The 12,508-nt window shown below is 41.1% G+C and overlaps 1 protein-coding gene across 8 annotated transcripts in view; it reads left to right on the top strand.

The window, feature by feature from the left end:
* The window catches only part of LOC119962989 (Krueppel-like factor 3), a 98,631-nt gene extending 89,590 nt beyond the window's left edge, over window positions 1-9,041 (top strand). For all 8 annotated transcript variants that reach the window (XM_038791421.1, XM_038791417.1, XM_038791419.1 and 5 more), the window contains 2 exons: window positions 1,066-1,229; window positions 2,700-9,041. In XM_038791421.1, coding sequence (XP_038647349.1) covers window positions 1,066-1,229; window positions 2,700-2,881 — 346 coding nt within the window. In that variant the 3' untranslated portion in view covers window positions 2,882-9,041. The remainder of the gene's footprint in view (window positions 1-1,065; window positions 1,230-2,699) is intronic.
* The last annotated feature ends 3,467 nt before the right edge of the window (window positions 9,042-12,508 follow it).

Below are 12,508 nucleotides of genomic sequence, written 5' to 3'. Positions count from 1 at the left end.
ACACCCACACCGGGCCACCCCGGCCCAGTCGCGTGCCCATGCAAAAAATGCCAGCTTGGCACCTTGACAGTACCAACCAGCTGGCAGTGCTATCTGGGAACCTTGGCAGTGCCAGGCTGGCATCAAGGTGGCTCTGCCATGCTGGCACTACCAGGTGTGGTGATATGCCATGGGCTATATCATGGATGGATGGTGTGCGACCTCTAAGCAGCAGGTGGTGGTGCAGACACACCATGCGGTCTCAAGACCAAGGTCATGTGGCCAGTGACTCTCATGAGGGGAGACACATCCAGCCATCTTCAGCAAAAGATTGAGACAGTAAGAAGACATACAAGTGAATGGTCGGTGTTAGGTGCACATTCCAGAGGAGTAATCAGCAGAATCCATGATAATGTGCTCTGTAATTGCTATCTTACCACACGAGACTCAATAAAAGATTCTCGTTTGGACAAATCGAGGTGTTTGGTGGATTCCTTTGTAAGATACAAAAGACCAAACACAACACCAGGGTTCCCAGATAGCACCAGAGCACCACCCATCCCAAAGGACATGCAGCTGGGGGTCTCTGATCCCCTGGGAGACCAGCACGAGTGCCGATCCATCTGGTTCCCGTTTGTGGGGACCAGTGCTGAATCACACTCACCCGAGGTCTCCAAGGTGAAGGGATTGAATCCCAAAGCCTCGGGTACCTCGAGAATCTGCACATTAGGGTGAGGCTTACTGCCTGGCTCTAATATGCAGATTTCAAAAAGCGATTCTGCCCATTGTGGGTGTGATTTATATCACAATGCCTCGCGAGATCGTGCTGACTCTCGTGAAGCATGCTGTGCTGGGTATATCCCAGGAGCGGCGTCTCCCGGCTTTGATCGGCCACGCTGCCTCTGATCGGTATGGAATTGAAGTATCACAAGTTATATGTTATTCATACGTTATGAGCTCAAACCTGGAGATTTCACTGTCTTATCTGAAGTCACACTCCTGCAGAAGTGGAATTGGATATGAATGCATGAGTAATTCTTTGTTAGTTGAACAGATGAAATAAGATACTTGTTTTCTAATCAACAGGAGTCATACTCCTTCAGTTATTGTACACGCTGCATCAAGACCCCACCCAATCGAATCCCCAGACACTCAGAAGAAGCGTCGCATACACAGATGTGACTTTGACGGATGTAACAAAGTGTACACAAAGAGCTCGCATCTCAAGGCACACAGACGGACTCACACAGGTAAGAGAAATTATGCCTTAGAGATTGTTCTTTCTCATGAGTCTCGATGTTTTATAATGGAGCCATTAAGCTACTGTCTGTGCAAAAATCATTTGGGACTGATTATGTGTCCAGACCATTTTAATCAAGTTGTACAAACTGATCCCTAACATTGGTGTAATCATTTAAAGAACCCAACCATGAATTTTGCAGGCTTCTCCTGATCTCATGTTTTGTAACTTCAGCAAAACGCTAGCGATAATCCTAGGGTTCCACTGACTTGCTGGAGGATCGTGCAGAAATTCCAAGCGGAATTATGTTTTTTCAGCTGCATTGGTTTTGGTAGTTCGAACGGTCTTTTTCTTTGGTCAGTGTCATTGATAAATTTATTTTGTCCGCTATTACTGGCCACTTATTCCATTGATTTTAAAAATTGTGTTTATTTTTTTTTCGTTCCGCAATGGGGACCAGTGATAAACACAGTTTATTAATGCATTTCAGTTGGGCGTGCCAAGACCCTCGGGACACACTGCTCGGAGTTGCCAGTCGGTGCCGCGTGTGTCTGACAGAGGGCATGCGGCTTCCCTTAGTTCGGAGTTGAGGACTGTTGACTTCTGCACAAAGAGGCCACAGCAAGGAAGCTGCCCATTTGTAGAAGGATCAGTGATTAGCACTGCTGCCTCACGGCACCGAGGACCCGGGTTCGATCCTCGCCCCGGGTCACTGTCCGTGTGGAGTTTGCAAATTCTCTCTTTGTCTGTGTGGATCTCACCCCCACAACACAAAGATGTACAGGGTAGATGAATTGGCCAGACTAAATTTCTCCTTAATGGGAAAAAAAGAATTGGGTACTCTAAAAAGCAGTTCAGTTCATCATCTTGACATCATCCCTTTATATCAAGTATTTTCTTGGTTTGTCAGGAATATTATAAACTAACATTAGTAGAGAACAAATTGATTTTACTGGATGAGAAATCTTGAACTGAATTCATGCTTGAATTCCTAATATGCAGTGAGAGCAGGAATTCATAATACACAGCCTTACACGTGAATGGGTGACACCAGTTTATTCAGTCAGTGCATGCATACAAGCTGAAAATGAATCCTATTTGCACATAGTCGTTTTATTGTTGGTGTTCCTGTGGAAATAAACTTGCATTTCAATGATTTTTGTCACAGTTTTCAATTTGATGCCTTCACAACAGTAATTTAGATGAGTCATTAATTAAAATTATGAATAATCTTTTATTCTGAACAAATGTGAGGCCAATTGTATCTAGACTCACATTTACTTTGATGTTTGGTCTGGAATTTCCTTCACAATAGTGGGCCTAGGTAGGGTGCTCTTTCAGAGGGTCGGAGCAGACTCAGTGGGCCGAATGGTCTCCTTCTGCACTACAGGGATTCCCTGGATAATATGCAACAGTTAAACATAAGAACCATTATAATGACTTCAAACTGTTTGTCATTAATTTTTCCTTTTTTCTAAAGGTGAGAAGCCCTACAAATGCACTTGGGAAGGTTGCACGTGGAAATTTGCCCGCTCTGATGAGCTAACCAGGCACTATCGCAAGCATACTGGCATCAAGCCCTTCCAGTGTCCTGACTGTGACCGCAGCTTCTCCCGTTCAGACCACCTCGCCCTGCACAGAAAGCGTCACATGCTGGTCTGAACCTGTCACCATTCACCGTGTAAGCCAGATGGGATGCAAACTAAATTCATACCGTTACTTAACCAAGATTCAGCAAACAAAGATTCAGCTGGGCTGAATCAGTCAGCAAATGAACACCTTCATGTAGTCAGTATCTGATACACAAACAAAGTTTGTTTTTCTTATATGCAGGGGTTATATCTAACAAAATGAATGTCTTAGAACAGTACAGCACAGAACAGGCCCTTCGGCCCTCGATGTTGTGCCGAGCCATGATCACCCTACTCAAACCCACGTATTCACCCTATACCCCCAACAACCCCCCCCCCTCTTTTGCATAACATTCCCCACTGTGTGCATTGGCTCGGCAATCTTATAAATATAAAATTACATATTGTGCAGCCTGATTTGTTTGTTGAAATTGTCGGCATTTCAATTGATTAATAAGCCTTTATCATCTTGCCAGTGAAATCACTGCTTCAGTGTAGAATGCTGCTGTATGCCATTTCCTTCGTCAAAACCGCACCTCATCCAAAATGTGTTTTTGCAGAAAAAAAAGATTTTTCTCATTGTTCAGAGACAGATATGTAGTGCAAATTACATTTTTTTTGTGAAGTGGAGGACTCCAGGAAATTCCTAAGCAAATAACTGTGAAAGAAGAAAAGGTCATAACCTGGGATTGGAGGAACTTGCCTATTTTGATGACTATGTTGACGCATATCAGGATTGCACTCGCCTCCTGTTTCTCAAATGTCATCTGACAATTTTTTGGTGTTTATATTCTAAACGTTCATTTCTTCAGCAGTGATGTCCACGTTTCAATATCAACTTCAACACTCTAATGGAATTAAGCACCAGAATTCATCAACAATGTCTTCTCTTCATATCGATGCACAATGGAAGCTTCATTTTCTGACAATCTCCATTATTAGAAATGCTCTCATTTAAATAAAGTTTCCCTTTCCCAAAATGGAAGTTTCATACTTTAATTGGTGGAGCTGAGGCTCAAAAAGAACAGGAAATCAACCTATCCAGTTCCCTAGAATTTGTAAGAGTGAGGTTTAAACACACAAGGCTGGATTCTCTGCCGGCGGGATCCTCTGCTTCACCAGCAGTGCACACACGCCTGCAGATTTCCCGGCTGCGTGGGAGTGCCCATAATGGGAAACCCCTTTGGCCGGTTTCCGGGACGGAGGATCCCGTTACCGGCGGGGGGGTGCCGCACCAGAAAATAGGTGTGGTTGGATGGAGAATCCCACCCATATTCTTTGCCCTGTACAACATAACGTTTTCTTTCATTTATGGTCCAATTATCTTTTTTTTATTTGGTTTAGAACTGTAACCAACTTAAGAAGGTAAACAAAGATGGAAAAATGTGAGATCCCAGATATAATAATTCAGATGACCAAAAACAAATTTAGGCCCAATTTCAGAACTGTCTTTCTCGGAAGAACTATTTCAAATCAAACATAAGATGGTCAAAAAACGTAGAATATTAACATTTTTATTTTAAAATGTTGATCATATTGTGTCATTTTATAATTTGGCCAAATTTGAATCCTTACAGCCAGAATTATTAGGTAAACGTAATGCTGTGTAGTGAGTCCACAACTTCTCAATGCCTTGCAATCATCAATAACCCATATTTTTGCCATTTGTCTTTGTTATGGCTCAGGGTCAAAAATGGCGGCATTCACATAAAAAATAACAAACTTAAGTCCCAGGTTCGATCTCGGCCCTGGGTCACTGTCCGTGCGGAGTTTGCTCATTCTTCCCGTGTTTGCGTGGGTTTCGCCCCCACAACCCAAAGATTGCAGGGTAGGTGGATTGGCCATGCTAAATTGCCCCTTAATTGGAAAAAAATGAATTGGGCACTCTAAATTTATTTTAAAAAACTAAATTCCTTAAATATCTGCGTGATAAAACAACATTTTTCAATTTCAGTTTCAAAGAATTCTGCTCCATGCTGCTATCATTGGATATAGCAACAGCCTAGCTAAACAACAATTATACCAATACCCTTGACATATTCCTTTGGTAGGTAGAAATTCATAGATACAATGGGGGTTTCATTATGCATTGACTAGATGCAGCAGTTGCTGTGTCCTGTAAAATTTTCTTTTGAAACCCTAAAATAATAAATGGGATTGAAGAATTGGGGGAACCTGTGTCAGAAAATCAGCCAAACAAGGCACTTTATCAAAGCTCAATTGTTTTCATTTATTGCATCTGTTATAACATTTAATTGTTTTAAAGGTATTTGGGACTAATTATATTAAGCTGCTCAAAAATAACCATCAGTCTTTTAAACTCTTGTGTAGATATTTTTATTATTGGTTCATTGCTTGCGATTTATAAGATTTTAACATATTTCACTATTGAGTCAACAAGTTGAATGCTGAAAGGATAGGGTCACTGAAGTACCCTCTTTATATAGATATATCTAAGGCAGACGTGAACCCCGTTCTATGTAAAGTTACATTAACAGCCATCAGAAAGCATTTTAAAATGTGATTTGTTTGATTCCAATTTTATTAATTTATTCCAAATTTTGAGAAGTAAATTTCAATTGCCTTGGGAGTAATTTTTCAAATATATTCATCACCAACCATTCCAATAGTTTTCTGTCGAACTTTTAAAGCATTCAATCTTTTAGCTGAACAGGGAAACAAAATGAGTGACTACCAGTCCAACTTCTGACAACATAAAATCTGTAAAATGGGTATGTGAAATGAAATGAAAATCGCTTATTGTCACCAGTAGGCTTCAATGAAGTTACTGTGAAAAGCCCCTAGTCGCCACATTCCGGCGCCTGTCCGGGGAGGCTGGTACGGGAATCGAACCGTGCTGCTGGCCTGCATGGTCACAGCCTGACATCACATCCATATATAAATCACTGCTGCAAAAATGTACTGAATGAATCATTCCTCTTGAATTTCACCTATTACTTTTTTAAAAAGTCACTAATACAGCAATTTTCAGTCTATGTTCATGCTCTGAAAAGACACTGGCTGGAACTTTCTGGCAGTTCACGCTGGCGGACGCCCGAGGTGGGTTTCCTGTTTGTGAGGGGTACATTCAACGGGAAACCTCGTTGACAACAGTGGGACCAGTAGATGCCACTGCTGACCAATGGCAGGCAGCCTCTGCCACATTTTTCACAGCCCCCCCCCCCCCCCCCCCTGCCGAGTCATGGTTTCTGGCGGTGGAGGCAGCAGAGATGGCTTGCATTGGCCGCCAATATCCACGGCATTTTGCGTGGCTCACCCAATCTACTGCCGGAAAACCACTGCAGGCAGCTCACCTTTTCAGTGGGACCAGAAAATCCTGCCAGCAGGAAGGGCTGGAAAATCCCATCCATTGACTCCTACGCTGTGTTAGTGACCGCTACAGCCAATTTGAATATGCATTTAAATCAATAATGTACACACCAAATATCAAAAATCATATTGAAACTCCTCGAAATCAACTAGAATTTGAGATGCAACATTTATTTCTCCAGATCGCCAAATGGCTCAGCTGGTAAAAGCATTAATAAAGCTTGGAATTGAGTCACACAGACCAGGAAGGGTACAGATTTGATCCCAAATTCATACGGTGTGAGTTAATCTCACTGCAGTGGAGATGCTACAACTAGCCTAAATGTCTCTGGATAAATTGGCACAAACAATCAAAGCTGTGTGATTCTGGCTTCCAATCAGGATCAATTGACTGGAGCTGGAGAGTGATGTATGGGTGGATTTTAGGTGAGGACAGGATTAGGCTTGATTGTGGCCCGACACATCCACTGTCTACACTTGAGCAGCTACTTAGGTGAAGAACACGGGAGGTGCGGGCGGGACTGAGAAGAGGCGATAGAGTTGTCTGGATCTATAGGCCTGCAGCTCAGCAGCAGTAAATTCTAAAGGGAGAGAATGGGAAGGAAATGTGGTTTTTGATTTATTGATTTTGACAAACAAATACATTTTCATTGTATCATCATAGTATGGTGGCAAATAATGGTAGCTTTTCACAGAGCAGCAAAATGAGTTTCTGGGTTTAAATATTATGTGAACTAATTTTGTAAGAACTAAATATTCTAAGTGCAATTTTTCAGCGTCAGATTCTGAGCTTGGGTCATCACTGACCCAAATACCTATAAGGAATTTTGAGCACATCACTGCAGATGATGCTCAATACCGGAAGCACACGGTACAAAATTCTGTGTAATAGGACTAAAACTGTTGAGGACTTCAGATTCACATACATTTTAGTGAATTATTTCTGTGCTAAACATGGGGCTGAGGGATAACTAGGACATATGAACACACAATTTGAGGCAGCTGGCCTGCCTTGTGAGTTGTAGTCATTCTTTTGTTTTCTATATAAAAGAATGACGTGGTTTTTCATAACATAGGGGTGTGGGGCACCTGCCATACAATAGAACATCTTTCAAAGAAGTTAAAGTAAAATGCACTTGAAAATGAGTGTAATCAGGTAATATTCACAATATAAATTATAAAATGTTGTGAGTTCCTTGTTTTGTATGAAAAAATATCTGCCTCAAAAGGTAGAAAAGCAATATTTAAAAAAAAATTTATAATAACACAGCAAGGTGTAAAAAACAGAAACATCCAATTGTACGCTGTGTCGTATACTGAGGTGAGAAGGGGGAATTTAGATGACATCAACATTGTGAATCAATTCTCCTCAGCTTAGATACTTAAAAATGTGAATTTTAACTTTTTGTGGAGGAAAAACATGTTTTGGTTTAAAATGTTGGTTTTGGGATAATAGTTTGACAGCATTAATATTAAGAGGCATTCAAGAAAACTCGAGGTGCTGAACAGATGAAAGAAAATGTAGTAAATATGTTTGTTTTGTATGAAAGATCATATGGGGTGGCTGTTACAGATAGAACTTTAAACTGATCCATAGAAATATTGCCTGAAATGATGGACTATTTGGAACTGCACTGTGCATTAGGATGATATTTATTATGCATTACATGCACAGCTGTAAATCCTAAATTAAGTATTCACACCTTTTAAAATGTATTTTTTAAAAACTCTAATATAAATAGGTAGAATTTTCAACAATTGGAGAAGGATGTGTATGAAACCACAACCACAATATTTCAAGGCCAGTTGGTAAAAAAATGTGTTCCTCAACACTTGCCCTACTGACCTGTGAACCTGGCAACATTCAGTAGAGGAGGAAATTCATTTTTACCAGCAAGAATTCATCAAGCAAAATGCAATTAACTATGAAACATGTAATGTAGTTACTTTATGATTTTTTAAAAATTAAAGCATGCATGTTATCCATTTTTGAACAATACAGACGTAGGAGTATTGAATTTTACAATAATTGTTCAAAAGATGAGAATCTAATTCCAACCAGAAGGTGATTAGTTACAGACCTGTCATTTGAATTTGACTTCCTCAGCTGGATGTTTTACATGATCCCAGACAGGCCATCAGATGCAGTGGACACTGCAGCAGTGAGAACAATCAAGTGGGTCAAACTCGCCCAATTCCCCCTCGCCTCCACTTACTCCAAACCTTCTGACTAGTGATGGGTTTCTGGTGATCAGAACCTACAACAGCGAGGAATGTTGGAGAACAATTTAAAACAGCCAATCTGTTATAAAAATACTTCTCTGATTTCGAAAAGTGTATTTTACGTTCTTGAAAATTATTACTCTAAAATATTAGGGTAATAGAACATACGTTGTGAAGTTAATTCTATCCACCACTCATTGTTAAGCACTTTCACATCTCAGTTTATAGTGTTATGCCCTTTGAATGGCCAGGATTAATTCATCTGCTCAGCACCTCTGCAGTCCTGCTTTGAGTATTCGAATTTATTGCTGCTAGATTAAGCAATAAATTGTGCTGAAAATGTAGAACGATATAGGACTATATTTCAAGGGTTAATAAGACTAATTCTGGGTTTATGTTAAGTCTTGTTAACTTTATTTAAGTCATATGATAGTGCCTGCAGTCTCCATAATTAAAGATGTGAAATTATAAAGATTTTTTTTACTTTTCTTTTTCATTTCTAGATTGTCCCATAGGAGTTTAGTAATGGCATTTTGTCATATCAAACTGTGAACACAAATTTGTACTGTACAGTCTTATTCTGTATTCAATATGTATATGTATTGTACATCTGTCAATAAAACTGTATATACACAAAGTATATTTTTTCATCAGTGAATATAGCACGATGCCGAATCAATCACTCAAGTTGTAATTCTGCCTTCTTACCTTGTAATTAATTACAATTCCGACTTCAAATATAATCAATATGAATAAATAATGTCCATCCCAGAGGCCGATTGGTATTCAAGAACAGTCAATGTACATGTCATCGAGGAGGACTGATTCCACTGTTGGGCATCACCTGACATGGAACACGCTGGTTGGGATATTGTGGACATGCAAACGGGTATGAAGCCAATCTCTGGCATAAAAGCTTGAGGAGGTCCAGCAGTAATTGTATCATATACAGATTTTGGCTACAGCCAATGTTCCTCGGTATTTTACATCCATTTATTGAATCAGACTAATTGAAAGGTTTTGCCTCATAGTGATTCTGAATTGATGTAAAGTTACGCTCAGAAATTTAGATTCACAGACCTGTGATCATCTTGAGGCGGAGATGGTAAATTGTGCCCAAGTGAAATTTAATGGGATGGGAACAATTGAGGGGGGGGGGGGGGGGTGGAGAAACAGTGTTACAAATGGATGGGGATTCATAAAACCTTCAGAAAAACCCAAAATGCACATTAAGCATTTACAGTTTGCTCAGGCTAAAGAGGTCAGGGACAAAAAAGTGACAATCATAGTATGCGCAGCGGTTGGCTACCATGGATTGGGAAATGTTACTGAGGACGGTGAAAAGGTAATGACAAACATTCAAAAAGCAGATGGGTGAACTGCAACAATTGTTCATTCCTGTCTGGTGCAAATATAAAGTGCGAAAGGTGGCCAAACCATTGCTTACAAGGATATTAGAGATAGTATCAGATCCTAGCAGGAGGCATACAAATTAGCCAGAATTAACAGAAGACCCGAGGGTTGGGAGCAGTTTAGAATACAGCAAAGGATAACACAGGAATTGATTAAGAAAGGGTAAATACAGCACAAGCGTAAGCTTGCGGGCAATATAAAACTGATTGTAAAACTTTCGAACCGACTGTAAAAGCTTCTATAGATATGTGAAGAGAAAAAGATTGGTGAAGACAAATGTAAATTCCTTACAGTCAGAAACAGGGGACTTTATAATGGAGATCAAAGAAATGGCTGACTAACATACTTTGGTTCTGTATTCACAAAGGAGAACACAAATAACATACCAGAAATGTTGGGGAACATGGGGTTTAGTGAAAGGGAGGAATTGAAGAAATCAGTATTAATAGGGAAATGGTGTTGGGAAAATTGAAGACAGGCAACTCCCCAGGGCCAGATAACCTACATCCCAGAGTACTTAAGGACGTGGCCCTAGAAATGGTGGTTATATTCCAAGATTCTATAGACCCTGGAACAGTTCCTACAGATTGGAGGGTAGCTAATCTAACCCCACTATTTAAAAAGTGAGGTAGAAAGGACACGGGATTATAGACCAGTCAGTCTGACGTTGGCAGTGGGAAAATGCTAGAGTCCATTATAAAAGGTTTAATAGTAGAACACTTGGAAAACAGTAGTGGGGTCAGACCGAGTCAGCATGGATTTACGAAAGGGAAATCAGCAAATCTACTGGAATTCTTTGAGGATGTAACTAGTAGAGTTGATGTGGGGAAGCCAGTGGATGTGGTTTATTTTTTCTTTAAGAAGGCTTTCGACAATGTCCACATAAGAGATTAGCGTGTAAAATTAAAGCACATGGGGTTGGGTATAGTGTATTGAGATGGATAGGAAACAGGTTAGCAGAGAGGAAACCAAGAGTAGGAATAAACAGATCTTTTTCCAAGTGGCAGGCAGTGACTCGGGAACAGCAGGGATCAGTGCTCGGAAACCAACTATTCACAATATATATATATATTAATGATTTAGATGAAGGAGCTCCAAATTTGCAGATGGCACAAAGTTGGGTGGGAGGGTGAGCGTTGAAGAGGATGCAGAGATCCTTCAGTATGATTTGGACATGGGTGAATGGGCAAATGTATGGCAGATGCAGTATAATGTGGATAACTTTGAGGCTATCCACTTTGGTAGCAGAAACAGGAAGGTAGATTGTTATCTGAATGGCTAAAGCCTGGGTGTCCTTGTATACCAGTTGCTGAATGTAAGCATGCAGGTGCAGCAGGCAATGAAGAAGGCAAATGGTATGTTGGTATTCATAGCGAGGGGATTTGAGTACAGGAGCAGGGATATATTTCTGTAGTTATACAGTGAGACCACACCTGGAACAGTGTGTGCAATTTTGGTCTCCTTATCTGAGGAAGGATGTTTTGCTATGGAGGGAATGCAGCAAAGGTTTTACCAGATTGATCCCTGGGCTGGCGGGAGTGATATATGAGGAGAGAGTGAGTTGGTTAGGATTATATTTGCTGGAGTTTAGAAGAATGTGGGAGGGAGTGGGAGTCATCCCTTAGAAACCTATAAAGTTCTAACAGGAATAGACAGGTAGATAAAGGAAGGATGTTCCTAATGGGGAGGGAGTCCAGAACCAGGGGTCTGAGAACATAGGGTAGACCATTTAGCATTGAGATGAGAAATTTCTTCACCCAGCAAGTCGTGAGCCAGTGGAATTCGAGACCACAGAAAGCAGTTGAGGCCAAAACATTGAATGTTTTCAAGGAGTTAGATTTAGTTCCTTAGGCTAAAGGAATCAAAGATATGGGGGGGAAGTGGGAACAGGCTACTGAGTTGGATGATCAGCCATCATTATAATGAATGGCCTCCTTCTATACTCTAATTTTCTATCAAAAATAAGGAGATAGGAATTACCATGTATAGATTTGAGACTGTAGCTCAGCAATTCTGTCAGTGTCAGCTGAACTGTACATATTACAGGGGATATCCATACAACTCTGTATTTTTTCACCTTCTGGTGCACACCTTGTAAAAGATAAAAGGAAAATATTGCAAATGCTGAAAATTGAAAAAATAAAGGGTGCGATCTAACCAAATTCCAACAGAGTCGTGTGTTTAGCTGGGTGTTTCCTGGTGCTCGAGCATGTTATCGAACGGGACTGTGTTGCAATCAGGGACATCAGCAGGAATGCCCTGCCAAGACTGAACTTAGTCCCATTTCCTGCACTGAGAAGCTCCACTTCCCAGAACTCCTCAGTACAGAAGGAGATCGGGATGCCATTTTTAAATGGCACCTGATCTCTCGAGCCACTCCTTGACCCAACCCCCAGACTCCGCATAGCCCCAACACATTTATAAGGGGGTCCTCAGGACCCCCCACCCACCTCACCTCAATGGACAGGGCACCCCTGGGCCGGATCCTCAGCACTGGCACCCTTGCCAGTCCCACCTGGGCATCTTGGCAGAACCAGGATGGTACTCAGTGCCCAGGTGGCACCAGAGTGCCAACGTGTCCAGAGGCCAACTACCCGGGGGTCTCCAATCCCCTGAGAGACCCCCCAAGTATCATTCCGCTTGGTCCCAGTTTGTGGGGAATAGTATTGAACGGCACCAAGGTTTCCAAGGT

The sequence above is a fragment of the Scyliorhinus canicula genome, chromosome 3 (genome assembly GCF_902713615.1).
Source record: "Scyliorhinus canicula chromosome 3, sScyCan1.1, whole genome shotgun sequence".
Lineage (NCBI taxonomy): Eukaryota > Metazoa > Chordata > Chondrichthyes > Carcharhiniformes > Scyliorhinidae > Scyliorhinus > Scyliorhinus canicula.
Note: the sequence above shows the minus strand (reverse complement) of the source record. Positions and strands in the feature narration are given on the sequence as shown.